Source organism: Rhinolophus hipposideros (genome assembly GCF_964194185.1).
Source record: "Rhinolophus hipposideros genome assembly, chromosome: 21".
NCBI lineage: Eukaryota > Metazoa > Chordata > Mammalia > Chiroptera > Rhinolophidae > Rhinolophus > Rhinolophus hipposideros.
In genome coordinates this window covers 1,352,017-1,379,109 of record NC_138067.1, presented here as the reverse complement: position 1 = coordinate 1,379,109, position 27,093 = coordinate 1,352,017, and the positions used below count along the sequence as shown (strand labels likewise).

At 54.7% G+C, this 27,093-nt stretch overlaps 1 protein-coding gene across 3 annotated transcripts in view; it reads left to right on the top strand.

Moving 5' to 3' along the window:
- The window catches only part of ZNF536 (zinc finger protein 536), a 395,518-nt gene extending 391,532 nt beyond the window's left edge, over nt 1-3,986 (top strand). For all 3 annotated transcript variants that reach the window (XM_081032919.1, XM_081032920.1, XM_081032921.1), the window contains exon 6: nt 1,161-3,986. In XM_081032919.1, coding sequence (XP_080889045.1) covers nt 1,161-1,405 — 245 coding nt within the window. In that variant the 3' untranslated portion in view covers nt 1,406-3,986. The remainder of the gene's footprint in view (nt 1-1,160) is intronic.
- The last annotated feature ends 23,107 nt before the right edge of the window (nt 3,987-27,093 follow it).

The following is a 27,093-nucleotide window of genomic DNA, read 5'->3' as shown; positions in this document are numbered from 1 at the left end:
TGGATGTTTTCTGGGGTAGATGGCTGGGCCCATTTCTTTACTTGTTTATTTTTATGAGTGAATGAACCCCAGCCCTGGGCCTTGACATCTCTGGGTGCCAGGTGGAACACCACTCATGAGCTTCCAGGAATGGTACATCAGCAGCTTCCCAGCATGGGGGGGATGCAATTGTCCCATTATAACTTCCCAATCAGACGCTCTAGCAGCTCCTCCGATGGCAGAAATCTGTGCCTGTCTGCTCAGCCCAAGAATAGTGAAATCAGGTGTGGAAGAAAACCCATCTCTGCTCTGATCAGAGCCCTTCTAGAGAAGTTCCATGTTAAGGGTCCCCTTCAAAATCGAGCTTCTTTAAAGTGACCAGCCTGATACCCTCTACCACGTGCTCCAGGTTCCACAGACTCCCCCAGCTTAGCAGGTCCAGCTCACCCACGAGTGAGGCTGGGTGATATCGCTCTGTGGCTCTTGCCATGGGTGGTTTGCATATCAGTGGGAGAATGCGAAGCAGGCTGGCTATGCTGACACAGATCAGCGTCCCAGATGGAGGGACTCGGGTCTTTCCTCGTGCAGAGTGCAGGCAAGTCCCATCCAGGGCTCGGACCCACCAGCTGCCTCTTTGGGTACTGCCTAGGAGCTAAGAATGCTTTGTATGTTTTTAAATGATTGGAAACAAAACCAAAGCAAGAATACTATTTCATCACACATGAAAATTATGTGAAATTCAAATTTCAGTGTCCATAAATAAATGTTTGCGCTTCAGCCATAAAAAGTTGGAAATGTGTTTCTCCTCTTGTCACAGAAGTACCTACACGTTGTCTCAATTTTGCCTCTTGGCTTGCAAAGCCTAAAATACTTACCGTCTAACTTTCTATAAAAACGCCTCAGGTGTTGGGAACTATCTCTTCTGTCACCCAGAAAGTCTGCATTAAAAACCCTGACTGGGATGGAAAGAGCGATTCCCGGTTCCAATAACCCAAGTTCTTATTCATTGTGCAGCTAACGTACTGTTTGTCCAGACAGACGTATGGGCGGCGTGTGTGCCCTCCGCAAAGCAGCCGGCAGCGCGCCGGGGACCACACCGGGTCTCGGGGCATGGTCCTCCGCTCGCTGCGGCCGCCGAGCGATAAGCTGCCGCGCTGACGGGCCTCTCTTTCTGCCCGCAGGTCACCGGCCTTTCCAGTGTCGCTTCTGCCCCTACAGTGCCTCCCAGAAGGGGAACCTGAAGACCCACGTCCTGTGCGTCCATCGCATGCCTTTTGACAACAGCCAGTATCCTGACCGCCGGTTCAAGCGCTCCAGAGTCGACTCAGAGGCTTCTGGGAATTTCGAAGACCCCGCGGGCGTCAAGGCGGGGAGCTCAGCGGAGCCGGCCGAGGAGGGCAGCCAGGCCCCGGGGGACCGCAACTGAGCGAGCCCGCCGGGCGTCGCAGTGTCCTGTCACACGGTGGTCGCGCTGTGCGTCTGGTGAAAGAGGTGGCTGACGCATCCGGAGGGAGAAAATCATGTACAACTCCCCGCTAGTGTATAGAACATTTTAAAATTTTAAAAAGATATCTCTCTCTATATATTACAAAAGCTCCCCAGCCCTTGACAATGGCTGCTAAACTGTTACCTGGCAACAAGAACTTGCAAACAATGCAGGTGGGGACAGGAGAATCCAGACAAGCCGGGTGTCCTCCAAGCTCCGCTTCGGGGAGCTGGGGGCCCTTCCAACTCCAACGTGGTCTTTGTCCAAAACTCATGCTCTTAACTGAAAAATGATACCATCTCAGTGCTTTAGTGCTGCCTAAGATGGAGGGGCTGCATTTTCGTTGTTGAGAACACCTCTGTCATCTGACACCAGCTGCTGTCATTTGCCTAGCACCCAAATGACACGTGCAGGGAGGCAGCCACGGTGCCAGTCAGACTGGAGCAGTCACTGCGGAGAAAATCAATTCACGTGGTGTCCTGACTGCACTCTCGGAGAAATCTTAGACGGCCCACAGCCCATGTCGGGCTGCCCCACGCTGCAAACGATTGCCATCTTAAACGTGCATTTAAAAAATCCACAGCCAAACGAATCAATGGTCAGGAAGTGTCTGCAGACAAATGTCCACTGCAGGCTTGATGACTAATTCCTTTTTTTAGATCCAATTGCAGTATTGAGAGAAATGCTTTTTTCTTGTCTTTTTTTTTTTTTTTTAATTTTTGGATTAAAAAAAGTGGCTAATAAAAAAATTAGGGGAACATTCTATAAAATGTTTAGAAAAACTAGCCAACCCTATGCATAGAAGGTGCTGGTGAGAAATGGAAATGTATGTAATAATAGAAAGATTGTTCTTTATTATGATTTTTAAATTTTTACTTGAATGAAGGCTGCTCTGGTCCTTGTTATTAGAATTTCTTTTTTTATGTGTTAGTTTTTGTAAGTGTCACAGACATGAAGCAAGATTCTCTTCTCCGGCCAGTTCTTATGAAACAGCTTGTATTAACGTAGGAATGCAAGCAGCCTTCTCTCTGTGGCTAAGAGAGAAAACTGTTGGAGTTAAAATGTCTGTTTTTGTAAAACAAATGTGTTCTATATTTTTGTAGATTTTAGATTTTCTACTGATTGGATACTCCAAATTTATCAAGTTCTGCACCACTCAGAGGGAGATTTTGAGGGCCAATAATGAAACACTTAACTCATTTTTTTTTACAAGCGGTTGAAGGACACTAGTAATTAAGGGTTGTTCTTGAATCTGCTCGAATGGCAAAAAGGTTCAGGCTCTTAACTTCCTTCCTCTGAGTGACATGAAACCGGTGCTGTTGCTTGTGGTGGTTGGGAAGAAAAGAAGGAATAACTTCTAAAACAAAGTCACTCAGACTTAAAAAAAAAAGTCGATATTTCCTTGCAGGCTGGGCGCACAGAATGAAACCCCAGGGCCTTAAAAACTTCAGCTCTATAGCAGTTTACAAAAATACTAAACTGCAATCAATGTAAATAAAATGCTTCGCTATCCTGAGACCAGAAGGACTCTCAGGCTAATAAGAAATCCGGTTTGCATATGCTGTCCAGAGGGTGTCACTCACCCCAGGGTACAGTGTAAACGAGGTCGCCCTGCAGCCTGGGCCCATCTGGCATATAGCAAACTGCTTTCTTGTTTTTCTAGAATAGTTCTCACTGCCTTACTTAAATCGAGTTGATAAACTTTAATGCAACTGTTTCTATGACCCTAGAGAAAGGACTGAAATGTTATCGCTAACGTTCTGACTGTAGTAAGCTTTAGCATTTTAACTGCACTACTGTGTTTGGTGGCTGTGCCGGTCGCTTGCTTTTCTGTGTGTTTTGCCCCGCCTTTGGTATCTTAGCAAAGAAAAAAATATATACTAAAAAAAGAAGATAAAAAAAGTAAAAAGGAAAAAAAAAAAAGAGGAAAAAACAAAAAAACAAAAACAAGAGCCACATTCCAGTCCCAGCGTTTTGGGAGCTCCCTCGGTATTCTTTCGTGTCTTCTGAGCATCGACAGATGCGACAGGCAATAATTCTGTTTGTGACACTGGGAACAGCCCCTCTTCTTTGTGGCGTGTGTGTTGATTCCATTTTGTCCAGTGCTGCCGTCCCCTGTCCCCTCTCACACAGGCCTTCCTTCCAGAACATTTGTAACTTGTGATACAAACAAGTGACAGCCGCAGTGACGCAGTCTCCGTTTCTGAATGTCAGCAGGTTCTCCTATCTAAACATGTCAAGTTCCCTGTGACTTCTGTTGTCTGTGATTCTGGTCAGAATACTGTCTGCATTCCACACCAAGGAAAAACCTATCTTGGAGGAATCTGAGATCAATAGAGTAGAGGATTTTGTTGCTATGCTTGTAACAAGTAGAAAACTTTGTATTTAAAGTTTATTCTTGGTCATTATTTATTATTATAAGACATCAGTTGACAGAACTTTATTCTGGTATAGAAAGTATTAAAAGTTGTTTTTTCAGCAATGACTGTTTTCTTTCTGCTGTTAGAATAAAATGTCTTTGAAGCAGTCCAGTTTTATCCAGTGTTTTATGCAATAAAACCTCTACCTCTGGAAAAAAACAAACATCTTTTCCTATTCACTTATGTTTACTAGGAAGAGGAAAACATATTTTTTGCAGCTTTGTCAGACTTTGGTAAGACTTTGTCAAATGCCACTTAGAAAGGAAACAAAAGCCCAACAGTGTTGTGGGGGGGTCCCCAGTGCCTTGAGGTGTAGAAGCTGAATGGCTCTCCCTGCAGCGTAAACAGTGTGTGTATGCGCACACATGCATGGGTGAATTGTTTCTGCAAAGGCTCGCAGACATCAGTTTCAGTAAGGTAAAACCTTGGAAATGCACAATGTTCTTCATATTACAATAATTACAATAATGATATAAGACGCTTAAAGCTTTGGGATCCATTAGTCCCCTTTACTGGTAGAAAGTGTTTTTTAAAAAATGCAAGGAAGCCTTTTACCTTCAAATAGCAGAGGCTAATCTGAATTCTTCTTCTAGAAGTAAAGGAAACGGACAAATAATGAGGTCTGCAGTGCTGGGGACACTGGCTGGAGAGGGTTTGGATTCGAAGGGTCCACGCTGCCGCTCGGGGATCTGAGAGCCCGCAGAAATGTGCCAGCAAAGCGTCCGCCTGCGTGTCGGACTTTGTAAGTCACCACTTTGCTTTCAGGATGCCAGGCTGATGGTGTCCCTGGACGGGAGCAGGTGACCTGAATGACAGCCTTGGCAGTCCGTCTGCTGTCACAAACAGCAAAGGTGAGTCATGGGGTTTAGGTGAGGGGCCAGGGAGTGACCCCATCAGGGAAAGGAGGCTGCCTGAGGGCCCATCACTCCACATGTGGTGACACCCCAGTCCAAAGCTTCCAGGGCCAGGTGAGAGGAGACGAGGGTCAGGGGTACGTGGGCCTCAGCCACTGCTCCCGTCACCTGAGGACTGTCATCAGGGCTTCTGCTTTCTGAGGACGCCAGACCCCTGGATTTGGTATGAAGTCTCCTGAGTTTTACATGTGGGCTCGGATGTGTTTTTAAAAACTGGGTAGTAAATAGATGAGAAAATGTGGTATATACATAGACTGTTGCATAGAATAGCATGGGCTATTCTTCAGCCATAAAAAGGAACAGACACCACCACACGCTACACGTGGATGACCCTTTAAACGCGGCTCTCAGTGAGAGAAGCCAGACACACAAGGCCACAGTGTGTGATTCCGCTGATGTGACGTGTCTGGGACAGGCACATCCAGAGACAGAGTCAGTTAGTGGCGGCTGGGCCAGTGGAGGGGAGAACGGGGGTGACTGCTACTGAGTACGGGTTCTCTCTGAAGCAATAAAAAGGTTCTAAAAATACACAGCAGTGACGGTCGCCCAACTCCGAATCTACTGAAAACCACTGAATTGTACACGTTAAAAGGGTGAGTTTTATGGTATGTGAATTATATCTCAATAAAGTTGTCATAAAATAAACATAAAACTGGAAGGAAGGCTTTTGAAGAAGCATCAATACACATTTCCATCAAAATATTTTGAGCTCTTTTATAGTCATAGACAACTGTCAGATTAGTACGTTATAGAGAATTATGAAATTTGGGGAGTGCTAATTTAAATTTGAACCCTAAACTACTCACTAGCCTCTTGATCTTGAACAAAGTAAGTGTTCCAAGTTCACTGATCCTACCTGAGAAATTATGAAATTAGATGCAGTGCAGTAGGGGAATTATATGTAGGCTTTGTTAAGTACTGTGCTAGATACTGTCACTATTGGGGCATAATAAGTGCTGGGTAAATCTGAGCTTGGTTTCCCCCCCACAGCGCTAGTGTTTGGAGAAGGCCCCTCATGGTCTCCGTCGGCTGGGAGGTCAGCAGGTCAGGATTCCTCCGTACTCACCCCCTTCAGACAAAAGAATCTTGGACCAATGTCTTAAATGTCTTCTTTTCCAGTTTCCTCATTTGAAAAATCAGTATTGACAACTTTCTTGTCATTCTCAAGGTGTCGGGGGCCCCTGGGGAGAGAGTGGGATGTGGCGGGAAAAGAATTCGTCTGGGTTAGACGTTATTCCACTCACTTGTTGAACAAAAGTTTACAGAGGACCTACTGTGTGTCAGGCATCGGGCTGCAGGCTGGAAACACACCGGCTCGCATAAGGGGTCACATCCGAGTGTCCACACAGCTCTGCAAGACGAGACTCCAAGGTAATGTGGATTTTCCAGTTGATGGAGGAGCTCCCGTGTGGTGACAGTGAGCTGAGGTAGGAAGGAGGGGGTGTCAGCTAGAGAAGCGACACGGCGAAGGCCAGGCCAGGTCCCGGGCGGAGGTCTCTCAAGTCCAGTGTCTGCCCCTCGGCTGCTGTGGTCTTGGTAGACGAGTCCTATTCCGAGGTCTGCTTCTTTCTCCTTAGACTAGAAAAAGTGTCCGCCAGGCCAGGCTCTTTCTGAGGTTAAATGAGATGGTGCTTGCCGAGAGCAGTCTAGGTCCCACCAGGCCTGAGGACTGGTCAAAAGTGCAGAACACCGGAAGCTGCTTGGGCCCTGGAGCACGGGGCTTTGTGCAGACTCAGGGCCTCTGGCCCTGCCCCGAGCTCAGCCAGCACAGGAGTCAGTGGAGTGGGTCCATAGACTTACAGCAGCTGAGAACCGTCCACTCGGGGGGGCGGTCCCCTGGGGCAGAGTGGTGCGAGGCCCCAGTTCACTCTCTGTGGATGGCTTGGCCACTCTAGAGTGGCAGTGGCACCACGTGCAGGGGGAGGCCATGTGGAATGGCAGCATCTTGATTTGTCCAGACCAAAGGGTTCCCCGGGACATGCAACCTGCAGTGCTAACGCCTGTGCAGTGCTGGGGACACCCGAGTGGTTGGTCTCCTAGGACTCAGCCACTTCCTGCAAAGGCATACGTCTTGGCCAAGCCAGGCTAACACGGCCTGTCACCCGGGAGGCCAGTGTAAGGGCCAGTGGGGCAGCCAAGGGCGGGGAGCCGGGCTTTGGCAGAGCGAGAGGGGCTGGAGTTTTCCCCAGAGGTGGAAGGTGCCAAGGAATACACAGCGCTGCCCACCGTGCCTGCACTCAGCCACCATTTTATCCGTTTTGGTGAGTGACTGGGTGAGACTGTTCCTCCTTCTGACGGGGGAATTAGGCTCCAGTGGTGTTTCTCTCCCTGGCAGCTCCCCTAGACACTCTTTGGTGCCGAAACTTCCCCATTTGATAGCCCTGCTGTCTCTTGTGGTCGGGGCTTCACCCCCCCTTCCCCCCCCCCCCCCCCCCCCGTTAACATCTGTACCATAAACGTGCATTATGGAAACCTCACCTGGCATATTGTAAGCACAACCCCAAGGATATTGGTGTTAAGTATTGTGATCTTCATTTCGAGATAGAAGGGCTGGGCCCGTTCCAGTGAACTGGAGGTATGTTTCCATGGGGAAGGAGAAAAGTTCATCACGTAATGCAATATTAAAAATGTCGCCCAGCTGGGCATTCCGTCTGGGGCTTGTATAGAGTTTTAATCTCTTCACCTGTTGAGAGAAAAGAGAGAGACAGAGAGGGAAGGAGAGAGGAAAGGAGGGAGGGAGGGAGAGATGGAGAGAAGGAGGGAGGGAGGGAGGAATGGAGGGGGGGGGACGGGCTCATGTGAACAGGGAAATCACAAGCAAAGAGGAGGGGGAAAATTTAAATGATCCCAGACCGAACTGTTTTGCTGTTAATACAGAAATACAGTGCAAGACACATTTAATGGGCTCTATTTTTTATTATACTATGCTGAATAATTAAGTTTGAAGCTAAGTGTCACATGGATTTATCTTTTAATTAAAAAAGCATGGTTCACGCATATTTGAGTGGTAGTCCAAATAAATGCAATATAGAAATTTATGTTTGTTTATCTAGGTGTTAATTACCTAGAGATTGTTCTGGATTACTTCTTTTTATAAAGTGTCATAGGCTCGTGTCAGAACGAATAAAGCTTACCCACGGAACCTTATCAATTTGCTAACTCTAGTGCTGGTCCAACCTGAAGGGCGGGAGCAGGAAAAACTTTGGGGATTGTTATGTACACACATGCCCCGTTCAACCCACACCAAATCAAACAGTCGTTTTTAGAAAATATTCCCAGGACATAAAGGCACACATATATCTTTGTTGTTTTACAGCCTCTTGTCCACAGCTATTTATAAAACATGTGATTATTTATGCTTTGGGTGATGAGAAGTTGGGCTGGGAGGGGCTGTGAAGGAGGCCCCATCACCCCAGCTACCTGAGTCGGGGGAGGGGTGGAGGCAGGGGTCCCCCAGAAAGGGCCCCGACAGGAAGTGATTTGTCTAAAACATGTCAGCCTCCCTGCAGCTCCCAGGAAATGTAGCCAGTGGGAGAAGAGGAGCAGCAAAGTGGAGGGTGAGAGGTCACATTTTAAAGTCAAGGATGCACTTCCAGGGTAACCAGAAGCCCCCACAAGTGGTCCGTCACAACTTGGGTCAGCCGTCCGCCTTTTTCTTTGTTTACAGAGTGGGTTTTGGTGGTAGCTTTAGCCCAAGGACTCGAAAGAAACTGCAGGTTGGGGCCAAAGGTTATATACTTCAAAGAAATAGGCTTTCCAGGGATAGGAAGAACTCCAAGCCACCTGGGATTGTCTTAGTTGGGTGCACTCCTTTGCTGGAAGTGGAGGGAGGAGATCCTTGCCTTTTCTGCACCCTTTGGCCTCTTTCTGCTGCCCGTGCCGCGGTTTGGGGCTGCCAGGTTACCTGAAAATCAGTAACAGTAGCTGCAGGTGCCTGGGGGTTCACTACACTCGGTGGGTGTGCAGGGAGGGCGGTAGGGGAGCTTCTGTCCTGCCTAAGCTGAGGGAGCACCGGAACCCAATAGGCGGACCTGCAGACCTGGCGCTCTAGGCCAGGGAGGCTTCTGATGTCAGTTTTTGCTCCCTCGCCAGGGAGGTCAGCAGGACTGCTGGGGCGGGTCACTGGGCAGCGTGCCAGGGTGGGCACCGAGCGCGGCTGGGCGCCAGGCTGGGGCGCCCAGCCTTCGTGTTGCCACGGGTGGGGGTGAAGACTGGCCTCTGAACCAACCTGGTGCCTCCTAGGGGTCAAAGTAGAAAAGGTCATGGCTGCAGGGAGAACCCTCCCTGTCTGGGGCCCAGGGGCTGGTCTGTGAGGAAGGGGACACATATACTCACTGTGGGGGCACCCGCCGGTAACCCCATTACCCCGACAGGGATCAATGCCTCCTGTCTTTTAAATTGTTGAGATTTAAGCCCTGTTTTCCTCCCAGATCACTGCTGTTATCAGAAGTGGGGCCCTGGCAGCACTGGGGTACAGTGGGGGCGCTGCCGGGAAGACTGGGTCACTCATTCCTGCCTGAGCCCCAGGTGCTGGGAACACAGCGGAGGACAGGAGAGGAGGGTCCCTGGCCCCACCCCGCCCCTGTCACAACCAAGTCAGTCAGACAAGGTGATTTGTTGGGAAGTGGAGGGACTCCTTTAGACCTATGGTCAGAGAGGGCACTTAGCGCTGAGCTCTCTCTGAGGGAGGAGTGGCTGGCTGGCTGCCAGGACCACATTTAGAAAGAGCCCTGCATGGGGGGCGGGGCAGGAGTGCACAGGACAAGGGGTACTGCTGACCTTGGGGTCCAGGCCATTTGTCTGGAAGGACGGGGCAATCCATGTGCCCAAGAGAGAAAGAAGAAGAATATATATGTGTATATATATATACATGTATATATATACACATATATTTTTTTAGACTTAAATTTATGTATATATATATATATATATACATATATATATATAAATTTAAGTCTTTTTTTGAGGTGAAATTCACACATAAAATTAACCATTTTAAAGTGTACAATTTCGTGGCGATTAGTACATTCACAGTGTTGGGTAAGCGCTGATGATTTTAAGTTCCAAAACAGCTATATCACCCCAAAGAGCACCCGGAAACCATTAAGCAGTCGCCCTCCACCCCACCCGCCCCCGCCCCACCTCGCCGTCTGCTCTCTGTCCCTGTGGATTCCCTACTCTGGATATTTCCTATGAATGGACCATGCAGCCTGTGACCTGTGGTGGTCACGTCTCCCGTGTAGCACAATGTTTTCGAGGCCTGCCGCGTTGCGGTGTATGTGGGTGTGCTCTTCTCTCGGACTGAGTAATAGTCCATTGTGTGTGCACACCACACTTTGTTTGTCCGCTCGCCGTTGATGGACACTTGGGTTGTTTCACTTTTTGGCCTTGTGGATAGTGCTGCTCTTAATATTCATGTACAGGTGTTTAGGGGCCTGGTACCAATTACGTGGGGCACGTACCTAGGTGTGGACATGCTGGGTCATTGGGTAATCCTATGTTTACAGTTTTGAGGAACCATCAAACTCCATTTGTTTCTTCAACAAATCAGCTCGTGGCACTGCACTGCTTGCCACCGTTCTCTGGCCTCCCCTCATGTTAGAATAAACCCCTTACAGTGGCCTGCGGGGCCCTACATGATTTGACCTTGACAACCCCTCTCATGTCATTCTCCACCTCTCTCTCCTTCAATACCCTCCGTCTCTGGTCACATTGTGTTTTCTATGTCAGACTGGCCGAGCCTGCTCCCGCCCCACCGCTCTTGCACTTGCTGTTCCCTCTTGCCCTCTCCATGCTGGGGACCTCCCCCTTTGTAGGTTTCAGTTCAAATGTCCCTCAGAGAAGCTTTCTGTCCGCAGTGGATCCGTGTGTTCCTGGCCCTGGAGCACACCACAGCCGCTCATCCCGTTTCCGTTTTCCGTGTGGCAGTAATTAATGGCTCTCTGGATGCACCTTGTTTCCCCCCTCGGTTTACACGTTTGTGGGCTACGTTCCTTACTGGGATATAAATTCCATGACAGCAGGGACCTGCTTTTCCAGCCCTGGTGCAAACAAGGCCTGGGAGAGAGTACGACCCCAAAAGAGTCCCTATTGAATAAACACAAGTACCCAGCTGTAGTCATAATCACTAAAGTGTTTTGGAAATTTTGTTAGCTTTAAAAACAGAAGTCCCTTCTGCAGCCTCCAGAAGTCAGGCCCGAGACAAAGAAGAATACTGCCTAAGCTCAAAGGCAGCCCAGCAGCGGCCTTGAGAGCTGGGGTGTGGTCCTTGGGCGGCAGGAGGGGCCACAGTGCTCAGTGCTGACAGAGCTGCTCTCGTTTCCCTGCACGTTGGGCTCCCCTGAGACCAGCTCCCCAAACTCTACAGAAGGACTCCCAGCTGCCAAGTGGGAAGCCGCCTTCAGGAAACCCAAATTCCAGGTCACGTCTGCCAACTGGCCATGCCCTGTCCCTCTGAGCCTCAGTTTCCTCATCTGTAAAAGAGGTTTCTCACATCTGCTGTGCAGGCTTCCTGTGAGCAGCAGCTGATCGGGCGGCGTGCCCTGCAGACGCAGCTGATACACACATTAGTTACTGGGACAAGCGCTCCCAGGAGAAGCCATGTGTGCCCTGCCAGTGCCCTGGTGTGGGCAGCCAGGCTGGCATCTGTGCCTGCGTCTCCTTTTCCTGTCCTGTGGCCCTGGCCACACTCACGCCTGTGACCCTGAAGCCAATGCCACCTCTTAATGCCTTTCCATTTCTCAGTTTGCTGACTGGGGTGATTTTCGGTGAGGGCCACATAAATACTTCAAAAATAATGCATGGTGAAGAGGGACGCTTCTGGAATGGATGATGGCACGACGAATTAAACGCTCTATAGGGCCGAGCGTAAATTATTTTAATGCGTGTAATAGACCCGCCCAGGGAGACTTGAGCCCTCTAGGTCATGCCTGGTGCCCCAGGGCCCAGGAGGCGGGGGAGCAGGTGGCTGGGAGCCTGTTTGGCTGGGGTGTGAATCATTTCCCTGTCTGAAGCCCCAGTCCCCCAGCGCTTAGGGCCTCCACACAAGAGGACAGGGTGGAAAGGGTCCGGTCTGGCCAGGCAGAGGCGGGAGCCAGGAGACAGATGAGGCAGGGTGACGGCATTGGTTAGCGATGACAGCGGACTGAACTGTACCTGCCCCCCATTCATTGTGTGCCCCTCCTGAGGGGTGAGGATGCTGACACTTGTCACCAGACATTCCGAATATTTTGTTTGCCTTGAGAAGGTCAGGCTAATGTTCCAGTTCGGGCCATCAACAAACATTGTATGTTTACGCTTATTGCATGTTGGTGAGGGAAGGCGTTTAGGGGCTGCCATGCCCCTCATGCCCATTCGAGAGAAGAGAAAACAGAGGGCTCAGAGAAGCTCAGGGTTTTGTGCCCCGGACATAGAATACAGACACACTTGTTATATCTAAAACTACCTAAGCGATATTTATAGAGCGATGTCTACAGACTGTTGTGGTTTTGTAATTACTGAAGTAGGTCTGTGGTCCCAGAGAAGAGAATTCATTGATTCCAGAATGTGCTACTATGACCCCAATGGTCAGGCGCAGCACGGAAACGGCGCTCTGTGTTGACCAGTTGTCTCCTATCTGGGAGTGTTATTATCTCAACAGCCAGTGATGGTGTTGAGCCCGGGTTGCACAGCTAGGAGCCAGGCAGGAGCTGTGCCCTCCGGAAGGTCGATGCCCTCAGGAAGGACCCAACTCAGACGTGCAGCAGTTCCACATGCACTGAGCCTTCTGAGCTCTGGGACATCTCCACAGGGAGCTCCTTGACGGCCTGTCCCTTTGTGTCTGAAACTCCACCCTCAGAGACTCAGCCATGCATGTCAGTGTCCATGTGACTGACCATGGGGCAGTGGGGACAAAAAAGGAGAGTGAGAACCACTTCCCGGGGACTCTTTGTGAGGTGAGGCGATGGGCCTTGAAGGAAAAACAGGACTGGACGTGAGGGCTGAGGGAAGGGGAGGAGGCCCCAGGAGAAAGGGTCAGTGTGCTCCCAGCAGAGCCAAAGTGGCTGGTGGCTTCTGTGATGGGCACGCAGGCCAGGAAGACCAGAGGCCACAGGGCAGGATTGGGGGTGAAGGACAGGCTCCGTGGGCAGGTGTGCAGAGGACGCCCTGCACACTGTGTTTGCCAGTATTTTCCCTCGTCATGTAGGCCAGGAAGGAACGAAGGTTCTGTTACTGCAAGGAGTCAGGCTGGCTGGTAAGGAAATAAATCACAGAACAGCCCAAGAGGACTTTCAAACAAAAATTAAAATTGTAGCCCACAGAAGGAACCTCTGAGGTGGTGGCTAATTTCTGTCTGCCAATGGCATAAACTGAGTGTATCATCCTCTCCATTAAGTGTCCCATCTACTTAGGGACAGTATTTCCTGTGCCGCCCAGCACGTAGCTGTGGACGAGAGTGTGGGGCTGTTGCCGTGCAGCATGGTGGGTGCACCTGGCCTGGGATGCGTCATTCGAGGGCACCGGGCAGGGCTGGCTCACCTGGGAGCCATGGAGACCGTGATGGAAGCTTCATGGACACTCCGTGGTTCCACCTGCGGGCATGAACCCGCTTGTAATCCAGACTTCCTGACCTCCAGTTCAACAAAACCATACCATCTCCCAATTGAAGCTTCTGGAAAGAAACCACTCTAACCAACAGAGATGCGGTTGAGATCAGACGGAGGCTTGTTCAGCGCCAGAATGGCAAGGCACTGCTATGGGTCCAGTCAACGTCTGCACAGAGAATGCCATGGGGCTGTGCCCGTGTCCCCTTGGCTCACCCTGCGGCCCTCTGTAACCATGCGGAGGGTTCCCAGCCACTCACACTTCCTGCATGGCCAACCGTAGGAGTGTGCCCAGTGCGGGGAAGTCTGCAAGTGCTGGAGATGTCACCCTACCATGATGACCCTTGATCCACAAAGGAAGCGAGCCCGTGGCTACGTGCCCATACAGTGGCAGCCGCCACCCCTCAGACCCTCCGCAGGATTGAGCCAGGTGCTGACAGTGGGCCTGCCAGGCAACGTGCTCAGCACTGGCGTCCTCCCTCTCATCTCACGTCCCCACGGCCTCATTGGCGTGTCCTGAGATCGTGCCCTAAATGAACTACGCACATGCATGGCCTTGCCTTTGGGGTAACCCAGACCAAGACAGGCGCTTAATAAACACATGAATAAATGTTGAATGAATGAGCGCATCTGAAAGAAAGCTGTGACCTCCCACCGCCCCCTGGGCTGGTCTGGGGGACAGCTGTATGGGGCCTGCCTGAAGTGCATACTCAGATGGGGAGGACCCTGTCCTGGGTTTGTCCTTGCACTGCCATAGCCACCGTCAGTGGCTGGTCCCCACGTTCCACTCCACTTGGAGTCTAAGGAAACCCCAGCCGTGGATTACAGAGGTGGTCACCTTGGAGACGGCATGCCCTCCATGCCACAGGAAGACCATGGTAACCTGTGTTTGGAGCCAAGTCTTGTGAAAACAACAGAAAGGTCCGGAAAACTGAGGTGGGAGAGGGAAACACGGAGGCACTGGGGCCAAACAAGGGGAGGCTGGGTCCCGGTTCCAGATGGTTCCTTCCCACCCCCATTCACTCTGATACGAGGATAAGAACACGTAATGAACTTGAAGGCGGAAGCAGAAGGTCCCACCGAGGCCGGACAGCGGCAGGCAGACCCCGCGGAGCGTACATGGCAACGGCTTCTCGCTCACCCGCTGTGAGCGCTGCTCAGAGTGGACCCTCCGGGACGGAGTCTCTTCCAAGCATCTTGGGACACTCAAAAGTCTTGTAGCGGAGCCCCCCTCTGCCTCAGCCTGGGCGTGAGGGCCTGGGGCCACAGCTTCTGCGATGGCAGCTGCGTGCAAAGCAAGCATCTTTGAAAGCAAATGGTTCAATGTGTGCGGCAGGAGAACCTCTCCCTTTCCTGCAGTGGGCTGGGTCATTTTGCACCCATTGAATGGCATCCATCACCATGCATGCACCAAGTGTCTCTCGCCTGTATGTTTTGTGTGTGGCACTGAGGGACATACAGCAGAGGGAAGACGTCCTGGTCTTAAAGAGTTTGGAGTCTACTTGGAGACAGGAGACCATGGGGTCAGGTGGGAGCAAAGGCCAGGAAGGGGCGGGAGAGAGGCTGCATGAGCAGACTGGGGGGCAGCTGAAGAGGAGGACAGAGATGGAGAGGAACTGGGCCCTGGAGTGGGGGTGTCTGCGCTGCAGAGCAGAGCGGCTGGGACACCACGGCTGGTGCCATGAGGCCCGGTAAGCAGGTGCCGCTCGGTGGGAAGCAGGGATGGGCCGCAGTTACAGGGGCAGGGGTGGGTCGGGCAGAGGCTGCAGACGGAGCAGGAGTCTGCAGGCCAGGGGGATCCTCTGAGACACTTGGCAATGGAAGAGAAGACCTCGTGGGGCCCGGGGAACAGGAGGCCAGGTGGGCAGTCTGCTTGTGTGGGGTCAGTCTGTCCTGCTAGTAATGGCAAGTGAGAAGCACCCCCCTTCCACACAGACCAGGTCACACACACACACCAGGTCACACACATCAGGTGAGAGCAAGTCCTGCTCTCAGGGCTGTCACTTAGCGATGCCTGAGCTCCAGTGTTTCCTGTCAGGAAAACTGTCACCCACTCATCACACTGAGAAATCGAACTCTCGTTAAAGAGTCACCCCCTCCAATGAAAGCCGTGGTTTGATTTTTGGGAAGACGGTAACCCATGCCAGGTTCAGCCGTGGACAGGCGTGTCTCCATGGGCGGGGCTCGCCAGAGTGTGGACGCTGTGTGACGGGAATCTTTGTGACGTGCATTGGCGGGCACGTGTCCACCTCGTACTGTGTCCGTTGTCATGGCGGGGAGGACGTGGGAGGGCGGCTGTGCCCGCTGTCTGCTCTGGGCTCCCAGGGGAGGCCGGGTGGGCACAGAGGTGAGGATGCCGGGCTTGGCCATCCTCTCCCCCGTCCACCGCCAAGCGTCCTCCGAGTGCCTTCTCCGTTGCAGGTATTTCCTCGGGGAAACTCTCTGTGTGGGGTCTGCGTCGCGGGCCTCAGGGCCCCAGCAGAGTGACCTTGTGTCAGCCCGCAGACTCCGTGAATGCCTCCTGGCTGGACCCACGTGCCCCTCCTTCCTGCTTCTGTTGTGCTGCTGCTGACCAGGGCCCGCCTCTCCCCTCCATCTTTTAGAAATCCAATTTTACAAGCTGTTGGTCTTGAGTGTGGACTGTTGCATTTTATTAATTTGAAACAATATTATTTTTAATGAATCCCGCAGCCAATGCTCCGTCCCCCAGCTGCGGCCTTTGTTTGTGACCCTTTTACTGTCAGGAGACAAACTGTCCGCTGTGGGCTGTGGGGGCCGTGTAGGGGCAGTGTGTGGCCACGGGTGGCTGTGTGCAGCCACAGACCCGCTGCCATGACCCACATGGCGCTTCCCTTGGCTGTCACCGCGAGCAGGGATGTGGTCCTTGTACCCTGGGGAGTACTTCACTGAAAGCACTGTCACTTCCAGTGACACCCAGACAGCTCCTGGTGGCCTGCACAGACCCACCCGTTCCACCTGCCCCTCCTCTGGGGGCCGTTACCAAGGTGGGAACAAAAGCCTGTCCGAAGGATGTCCTCGCCCTCCTTTGGTAAACGAGGCCATTTCAGCCGCAGGAGGTGTGCGGTGGTGGGTGCTCCCATCCCTCCCCGGGGGCCTCACTGCCCGAGGCCTGTGGGTGCCTCTGATGACCCAGCCCCACTGCCGGTTCCCCTGGGCCCACCTGCTTTAGTTCTCACCACGCTCCCAGTTCAGTGTCCTCAGAGCAGCTGCTAAGGAGCTCTTCCTCGTCTGTGTGGCCCCCCAGCAGCCTCCGGGTGCCGCTCAGTGTCTCCTGGGGGCCGCAGTGCTCCTCCTGCTCTGAGCTCCTGGGTTACTTCTGGGCCAAGCCACACGGCTGGCTCAGCACTTGCTGGCCATCGGCCTCAGCACTAACTGTCCTCCCTGAGCTGAGAGGGCCCCGGGGACCGGGCTCTGGGCTGTGTCCCTGTGCACCTGGGGGTGCCCTACACAGCAGCCATCGAGTGCTCCTGGAGGCGGGCCATGGGCGGGGAGACCGGCACTGGGCCTGCGGTTTGTGTCGTGTGGTGAACTGGGGACTCTTTTGGGGTCTCCAGAGCAGACAGGGCAGGGGAGGGGAAGCCGCTGGGCTGTTGTGGGCAGCACGTTTGCAACCCCAAAGCCGCAGACTGGGGACGGGCACCCACTCCTGCCCACCGACTACAACCAGCATTCCCACTGTGGGCTTATTTAACTGATGGCTGCCTTTGGTAGCAGGAGCTTTCAGTGCCTCCCAAGAGCCTTAGCAAACAGGCTTGGTGCTTCTGTCTGGGGCGGGCTTACAGGGCTGACTGGTCTGGGACCACAGTCATTTTAACGCCCTTTCGGAACGGCAGCCACACTGTCCATAAAGAGAGAATTGAATTTAAAGCAGAGATAACAACAGTAGTGGTCTGTTCACTTGCTCGTCTTTATTAGACAGTGGTCAGTGGGCTGACCGCCTGCCTCGTGCCTTCCTCCTGTTGCTCTCCCTTCTCTACCAGGTGGGAGCTGGCATTTCGCTGTGGGTGTCTGTGTGGAGCCAAGGAAACACCTCAGATTCTGCCCTCGGTCTGACCCAGATTTGGACTCCAGGTCTGCGCAGTAGCCACTGTGGACCTTGGCCAGGCTCCCCACATCCGTCTCTGCAGGTCTGCTGTGGGCAGAGAGGCACCACGTGCCAGCCACTCGTACGGCAGGTGGGAGCAAGGCCCTGTGTGCAGCTGAGCAGCGCTAGTAGACAGACTGGGCCTTCCGGCTCGCTGCAGAACCCTAAAGTCAATCATTAGCTTTGTACAGAATAAATAGTGTTATCGGGCTGATATGCTTACGGCTAATGAGCCCATGTCCAGCATCTGAGAAGCCAGATAACAAGACATGATTTTCTCCATTGCCTTCTATTGATATATTAATTAATGAAATCCAAGATAACCCATTGAGCTGCAAGAGTGCATCTCCCCTCCTGCTCCCAGAAGCTGCAGGAGCTGGCGGGAGGTGTCCTCTGGCCCTGGCGCAGGTGGCCGTACAGCCAGGGGCACGCCGTCCCTCGTAAGCTAGGTGGACGCAGGGCTCAGTGTCTGCTGCACCCCACTTCCTCTGAGATTTCTATGCCCTCGAAAGAGCCCCATACACCCAACCTCTCAACTTGCTGTCTTCAAATTGACCAAAACCTGCCCATAGACGAGGCTTTGTGGGTCTCCGGGAAGGCTGTCCCCTCACCATTGGCTGGTTTGTTTTAGTGACCTTCCATTACCTCAAGTGGCAGCAGGCAAAAGTCACAGTGTTGGCATTAGATAGGCTTGGTTTTCAGTCCTGACTCTGGCTCTCAGTAGCTGTACAGACCTAGTCAAGTTGTTGAAAGTCTCTGGGCCCCACAGATAACCACACACCCCCACTACCCACAGGTAACCACGCACCCCCACTACCCACAGGTAACCACGCACCCCCACGCCCCACAGGGAACCACGCACCCCCACGCCCCACAGGTAACCACGCACCCCCACTCCCCACAGGTAACCACGCACCCCCACTCCCCACAGGTAACCACGCACCCCCACTCCCCACAGGTAACCACGCACCCCCACTACCCACAGGTAACCACGCACCCCCACGCCCCACAGGTAACCACGTACCCCCACGCCCCACAGGGAACCACGCACCCCCACGCCCCACAGGGAACCACGCACCCCCACGCCCCACAGGTAACCACGTACCCCCACGCCCCACAGGGAACCACGCACCCCCACGCCCCACAGGTAACCACGCACCCCCACTACCTACAGGTAACCACGCACCCCCACTCCCCACAGGTAACCACGCACCCCCACTACCCACAGGTAACCACGCACCCCCACGCCCCACAGGTAACCACGTACCCCCACGCCCCACAGGGAACCACGCACCCCCACGCCCCACAGGTAACCACGCACCCCCACGCCCCACAGGTAACCACGTACCCCCACGCCCCACAGGGAACCACGCACCCCCACGCCCCACAGGTAACCACGCACCCCCACTACCCACAGGTAACCACGCACCCCCACTCCCCACAGGTAACCACGCACCCCCACTACCCACAGGTAACCACGCACCCCCACTACCCACAGGTAACCACGCACCCCCACGCCCCACAGGTAACCACGCACCCCCACTACCCACAGGTAACCACGCACCCCCACTCCCCACAGGTAACCACGCACCCCCACTACCCACAGGTAACCACGCACCCCCACTACCCACAGGTAACCACGCACCCCCACTCCCCACAGGTAACCACGCACCCCCACTACCCACAGGTAACCACGCACCCCCACTACCCACAGGTAACCACGCACCCCCACTCCCCACAGGTAACCACGCACCCCCACTCCCCACAGGTAACCACGCACCCCCACTACCCACAGGTAACCACGCACCCCCACGCCCCACAGGGAACCACGCACCCCCACGCCCCACAGGTAACCACGTACCCCCACGCCCCACAGGGAACCACGCACCCCCACGCCCCACAGGTAACCACGCACCCCCACTACCCACAGGTAACCACGCACCCCCACTCCCCACAGGTAACCACGCACCCCCACTACCCACAGGTAACCACGCACCCCCACGCCCCACAGGTAACCACGTACCCCCACGCCCCACAGGGAACCACGCACCCCCACGCCCCACAGGTAACCACGCACCCCCACGCCCCACAGGTAACCACGTACCCCCACGCCCCACAGGGAACCACGCACCCCCACGCCCCACAGGTAACCACGCACCCCCACTACCCACAGGTAACCACGCACCCCCACTCCCCACAGGTAACCACGCACCCCCACTCCCCACAGGTAACCACGCACCCCCACTACCCACAGGTAACCACGCACCCCCACGCCCCACAGGTAACCACGTACCCCCACGCCCCACAGGGAACCACGCACCCCCACGCCCCACAGGGAACCACGCACCCCCACGCCCCACAGGTAACCACGTACCCCCACGCCCCACAGGGAACCACGCACCCCCACGCCCCACAGGTAACCACGCACCCCCACTACCCACAGGTAACCACGCACCCCCACTCCCCACAGGTAACCACGCACCCCCACTACCCACAGGTAACCACGCACCCCCACGCCCCACAGGTAACCACGTACCCCCACGCCCCACAGGGAACCACGCACCCCCACGCCCCACAGGTAACCACGCACCCCCACTACCCACAGGTAACCACGCACCCCCACTCCCCACAGGTAACCACGCACCCCCACTACCCACAGGTAACCACGCACCCCCACGCCCCACAGGTAACCACGCACCCCCACTACCCACAGGTAACCACGCACCCCCACGCCCCACAGGTAACCACGCACCCCCACTCCCCACAGGTAACCACGCACCCCCACTCCCCACAGGTAACCACGCACCCCCACTACCCACAGGTAACCACGCACCCCCATGCCCCACAGGTAACCACGTACCCCCACGCCCCACAGGGAACCACGCACCCCCACGCCCCACAGGTAACCACGCACCCCCACTACCCACAGGTAACCACGCACCCCCACTCCCCACAGGTAACCACGCACCCCCACTACCCACAGGTAACCACGCACCCCCACGCCCCACAGGTAACCACGTACCCCCACGCCCCACAGGGAACCACGCACCCCCACGCCCCACAGGGAACCACGTACCCCCACGCCCCACAGGTAACCACGCACCCCCACTACCCACAGGTAACCACGCACCCCCACGCCCCACAGGGAACCACGCACCCCCACGCCCCACAGGGAACCACGCACCCCCACTCCCCACAGGGAACCACGCACCCCCACGCCCCACAGGTAACCACGCACCCCCACTCCCCACAGGTAACCACGCACCCCCACTCCCCACAGGTAACCACGCACCCCCACGCCCCACAGGGAACCACGCACCCCCACGCCCCACAGGTAACCACGCACCCCCACGCCCCACAGGGAACCACGCCCCTTGCATACTCTGTAGCCTCACACCCCAGTCCAAAGGTACAGTCAGGTGAAGGTTCCTTTGCAGTCTGCTCTCTCACACGTGACAATTCTCAACATTGCAGTTGTCACCTCCCAGCCTGAAGGAGTGCTGTGGCCTCAGAGTCCCGGCTACCCTTGCTCGTCCTGTGAGCAGGGTCTCCAGAGAGCATCGCATGGTGCCATGCATTTCCTGGTCTGCAGTCAGACAGCAGAGACCTGTGACACCACAACAGAAATAAGTGTGTGCTGCGGGCATGGGCCCTCCAGGGCCACACTCCGTGTCTCTTCCCTGATTCCACTGTTGGTGGCAGACAGACCACAGCCTGGGCCCCACCCTCCCGCCCACACGGCCGTGTGCTCAGCCACCCAGCACTGCAGTCTTCCTTCTTCCATTTCATATCCACAAACCGAATGTTTGCAACTCAGAATCTACTCTACTTAGAATCAATACCCACTTAGAATTAAAATTTGAGCCGAGTTATAAGCCATAAAAGCCCCTGATTATTTCATTAGTAATTTTCTAATTGGCATTAGGTATTCAATTACACATTCCAAATATTTGATGAATTATTTCAGAGGAGGCTGGTGTTGGGGCTGCCTTTTCCAGGAAGCACAAAGCCCAGAGGGATGATTCGCAGGAAGCGCTGCTATCTGTGGGCCCGGAGCCTGAGCAGTGGGTGTGAGGGTTCGCTCGCTGTCTCTGAAGGGGCCCAGGCAGACAGCCGCCCGCCTGAGTGAGCCGGCAGCCCCCGAGCCGCCTTCCTCAGCAGTGCATTCTGTACAGCCTTCCCTCGTGAAGACAGGATCTTCTCGGCTTTGATCTGCTTCCCACAACATAAGGTGGTTTCTCCCCCTTCCTACCCTGTTTCTCGATGTGGATAAGAGGGAGTCAGCCTCTGGCCCCCCGCCCCCACCCCACCCCCAGCCTGTGTCCTGCCCTCATCCATCCTCAGCTGGCCCTGTCTGTATTGGACACCAGATGGCCCCACAACCTTCTCAGAATAGATTTGCATTAGATACCGCGGGTCTCTGGCTTCCTCCCTTAAGGTGTGGGAGTGCTGTTTCTCTAGGAGGAGAAAAAAGATAATTTCAGTACATGAAAAAAGAGGCACAAATGTTCATTTCTGTTTCTTCTGGGATTCTTCTGACAATAAGCGGCCCCTGAATTCGTGCAGCTCCCAAATGTGTCCTTGACTGCTGGAGCCTCGTCCTCTGGGCACCAACCTTATGGACCAAAGTCTCCAGGGGGTGAGTCACAAGTGACACAAAGCTGGGTGTCTGTCCTCCCTTGGCGTGGCCCTCGCAGACACCAGCTTGCCTATCTGTCGTGCAGACAGACGGAGTGCTGAACTGTGCCTCAAAAACAAAGCAGCACCGCCGACCGGTATGGCCCTTACCTTGCACTGGGCTGAGGAGGGAGAAAAGTGCATTTCTCACTGGTCCGTTATTCTCACAGACCGTGGCAGGCTGGGAGTGTGTGGACCCTCAGTGACCAGGCAGAATGCCCTGGGCAGGTAAACGCATGGTATGGAGGCGAAAGCCGCATTGCACTCATGCACAAGCAATCCTGACCAGACGGAAGCTGCCAGTTCCTGAGGGGCCACCACGCCCAGCCGCAACATTTCCAGAAGCATGAAGTTTCTCCTGCCCAAACCCTGCGATGAGTGTCGGAAGGAGAGGGGCACATCTGCATGCAGCAGCGGGGGCCGCGTCCAGCCTGAGCCGGCCGCACCTCCGGCCGGGCGTCCATCCATGCCCCAGCCCAGGGCCCCGGAGTACCTTCCGCTGACCCGCCTCCCCCCTGCCTGCTCCTCTGTCTGGGCCGATTTCCACCGCTTATTGGACGCTTGGGCACATCAGTTCTTCATAGGCTTCAGATCAATATTGAACATCTGGACAAAGACAAAATGCCGCCTTGTAACTGGAAACAAGGAACGGACTACAGAACTTCATCGTCTGGGTGGATGTCACAGCCAAGGCGTAACAGGTCGGATTAACTGACTGGGTGACTCCCTTTGCTTCCTGCTCATCTTCTGCCTTCAGGCCTCCAAGACCAATGGCAGGGCCACCTCCTGCAGGAAGCCCTCCATCCACGGCCGGGATGCACCCTGGGCCTCGGACACTTACCACCCTCTTGGGGTCACTGTCAGTGGCGTGCCCGCTCCTCTCCTCCAGGGCACCGACATTGCCTGAGCCAGCTTCCTGTGCCCTGGCTCCTCGGCCTGAGGCCTGGCACATGTTAGGTGCTCAGTAACTGCTTTGGTTTTGCATGAGTGGGTGGACGAAATGAGCTGCAGACACTGTGCGAGGGGAGGCCCTCTGTAACGGGAGCCGCTGACCGCCAGATGGAGCGTGGGGAGGCAGGCCTGCCCATGGTCAGTGTGAGAGCTCCTGCCTCGGGCCCCACACGGCATGTGGAAGCGCGCAGCAGGAAGAGAGGCTGGGAACAGGCACTCTGGGAAGGGCGAGGCAGAAAGGCACGGTCCTGAGGGTGAGAGCCAGCCTGGCCCTCGAGGCGGGGGTTCCGTCGGGGCGGGGAGCTCAGCACCAGGGGGCTGGCGAGACTGAGGGACGCCAGGAGCAGCCGGCAGGGCCAAACCCATGCGGAGACGTTTTCCCTGCCATGTCCCGGCTTTGCGATCGTCCCGTTAGGGTCTTCGAGTATTTGAAGTGCCTTCCCGCCTGGGAGACCAGCCCTTGAGATCGGCAATTTGGGTGAGGGGAACCTGGTCCTCGGCTGGGGGATGGGAGAGCCCACAAGGAGGTGGGTCTCCAGAGGGGACATTTCCTGGATTTCAACAAAAATGTTGGGTTCCAGACCACCTAGTGGGTGGGAATCCAATAAGGAGCCACCTACTCCCTCCCTGTCTTCTGGGCATGTGCAAGGTCAGCGTGCCTAGGGAATGGTAACACACAGGAGCACACCCTGTTACCAAACAAATCCTGCAAACACATCCACACCCGCCCACACTGCAGCCTCACGCACAGACACACACCCCCACGCACCCTTGTACACACGCGCCCACACCGCAGCCTCACACACACTGACACCCCCACACACACCCTGTACACACCCTCACGCACACTTACACACCCCACACACACTTACACCTACCCACAGCTACCCACACACCCTGATACACGTTTATGCACACCTACACCCCCTGTATACACCCACACACCCTCACACACTCCCTCATAGACATCCACACCCACACGCAAACCCTCACACACACCCCCGTCCCCCCACACACTCCGAGGTGTGGAGAAGACGAAAGGCCCGGTGTGGCCCGGTCCCTTAGCTCTTCCCCACTCTGTCGCTCTTCCTCTCACACGTGGCACCACTGAGCAGGACGTCTCAGGCACTCTGCCAGGGGCAGCAGAAAGGGGGCATTCCTGCCTTCATGGAGCTTACAGCCCAGTGGGAGAGACACACACCAATCAAATAATCAGACATACACCCGTCAGCAATGAAAGGTGACACTGGCTAGGTAGGAAAGAAAGACAGTTGAGGACAGGTAACGGGATGTCACCCAACCCAGTTTCGGGAGCGTGGAGCTCAGAATAAACTTTACCAGTCGTGCTTTGATATTACAGAGGAAAGTTACTTCCAAGTCAGTGACTGCAGGCATTTCTGCCTCCTCGGGATGTGTGCGTGCGGGGAGGGATGACACAGTCCTCATCAGCAAAGACATAGCTGCCCTTGTCCTGGGGGCTAAAACGTGGTGGCCCTGGCCTGCTGGGTGGTCGATGGGGTCCATGCACGCTCGAACCGTGGGCGGGGTTGGGGGCCTGGCGCCGAGGCTGGGGTCAGAGGGAGACGCGCCGACTTGCTTCACACAATACGGTGCTCAGATTTATTTATGCATTTATTTATTTGAATTGCTGGAGTGTTAATGAAATAGGGAGGGAGCGGCGTCCTAGGACTTAGGGAACAAGCGAAGTCCAAGTTTGTGGAAAGGATGAGAGACTTAAAGAAGAGAGGAATGTATGACTGAGATTTAGATGAACTGCTGTGTGGCAGTGCAGTGACCCCTCTGTTCCCAGCCCCCCACCCGTCCCTGGGACTCCTGCACCATTAGCAAAGCCCCACCCTGGGTGCCTCCAGGAAATGCTGCTAAGGTGGGAGGTGAAAGCGTTTCGGGAAACAGCGTTTGGCCAACTCTGGAAGGGACGCCAGAAGCTCCTGAATTTGGCTGAAGCCGGAAGTTGGAGCCCAAGGCCCTGGGGCTGTGGGGTAGGGTTTTGGACGTGTCCCAGGTCACGAGGGTGGGGTTGGGGCTGATGTTGACATTACATTAAGGTGGAGAACTGGCAAGGGACAACCTCTTTTTCTGGTTATACGGTACTCACTCTGCTACTGCGATGGTTTTAAAATCTGAACGCTAGTCAGATTCTAAAGGGAAGAAAACAGGATTCTAGGATTGTTTTAAATGAAACCTTTCATTTAAATTTGAGCATGTTCAGCAGCTGGCTCTCATGACTACAAAGTGAGGACAAGTGGCTGTCCTGCTGATCAGCTCTCCTGAAGGACCAGAGCCATTTGTGACCAGCGTGGGGCTGCAGGCCTCCCCAGGGTGTGGCCAAGACGCTTGGAAGCTGCTTGTCTTAAAAGCATGTAAAAACGGTGCCCACAGCGTCTGCACAGACAGAGCCGGGCAGTCCGTCTCGTCCTACCTGGACTCCTGTGTGTCCTGGTATTCCAAAGCAGCCAGGGGCAACTTCACAGAGGCCACTGTGTCCGGAATTCCGCCCCCAAGTCACTTTGGTGGCTCTGTCACAAGCCAGGGATGGGGGTGTGCTTCCACCTAGTACCTTCGGGACGGCTGTGGCTTCTGCTGTCCCCAATGGAGGACAAAGCGCAGGCTGCTTTGAAGAGGCGTCCTTGATAATTGGAGGGCGGGGGCATTGACACAGGCCTTCTCTGCAGATGCCAGGAGCAGCTACCCCGCTGATTGTGGAAACCTACACCCTCTATAGACATTGCCCATTTTCCCCGGAGTGGGGGGATTTGTCCCTGGTTGAGAAGGCAACTCGCGAGCATCTGCCCTCAGAGAGCTTGAAATCCGGGACGAAGGCCAGCGAGGGCCCGAGGGCAGAGGTCATCCGGCCAGAGAGAGGCCTGGGCTCCCGGGCTCCAGCAACCCTCCCCATGGTTTCCATTCCGGAGTCCTTTCTGTGCTCCCCTTTCCTAAGGAGGGTATTTCTGAGGTCCCCAGTGACGCGTTCAACTCATTAAGGCTTCTTAATTCCCCCATGAATTATTGCTGGCAGGGCGTACAGCCCACCCACACCTCACCTTGTTACCTGCAGCTGCGGGCAGTGACCATGCCCTTTCTCACAGCATCCAGCACCAGCCTTTAAATTTGAGGCATGAAATGATGACTTCACCCCCAAACCACCTACCACGGGCATGTTTCCACGCATGTGCTGGCACCACGCCAGCCCCACCCCAGGAGCAGACCGGTCGCGACCCTCAGTGGCCCGTGCTTCCCTGGGCACCACTCCCTTTGCTGGCCAGTCACTCGCCATTACTGTCCACACGTCCAGTTTCTGAATCTCCTTAGGTGTTGGCGTCAGCTAACATTGCAATAGACAAAGCTGGAGCTAGTGCTGTCAGTCCCCTCTCACCACCGAGTCCTCTGTCCCCGCGGAAATGCAGTCGGGCCAAAGCCTTTCTTGTTTAGCTTGGGGCTAAACACCCCCGACACGAAGCAGGAATGTCACCTAATTTTTTCAATGAAAGCCGGTGCCAGTCAAAGGCTACTCACTCTTAAGAGGCACCGGAGACGGACGAACGTGGGGCTTCTCAGCCTGCGGCCGAGCTGCCCTGTGCAGTGACGGACGGAACCCGGATCGGAGCCCGTGAGGCCCACGAGGCCCTGCTCCCTCTGGGGGAGCTGCGGGTCCCCAGCAACCAGGACACTGTCCTGGCTTTCGTCGCTGGAATTTCCTAAAGGTTTTATTTAAACTCTGGATATGAACGCAGTCTGGCTGTGCAGGGTGTAAAGAACTTCTGAGAAATCCGGTGGCTTCCATTGTGAGTCCCCTGCTGAAAGTGTGAGAAGCAAGTGGGAGCCGACGGGGAAACAGGGGGCTCGGGGGCGGTGTGGGGACGGGAGGAGGGCGAGCGGCGAGCGGGCCTGCTCACAGAGCCTTCACTCCCAGCAAGGAGTTAACAGGAGGAAATAAAATCAGATATGTGTAGCCTCCAGA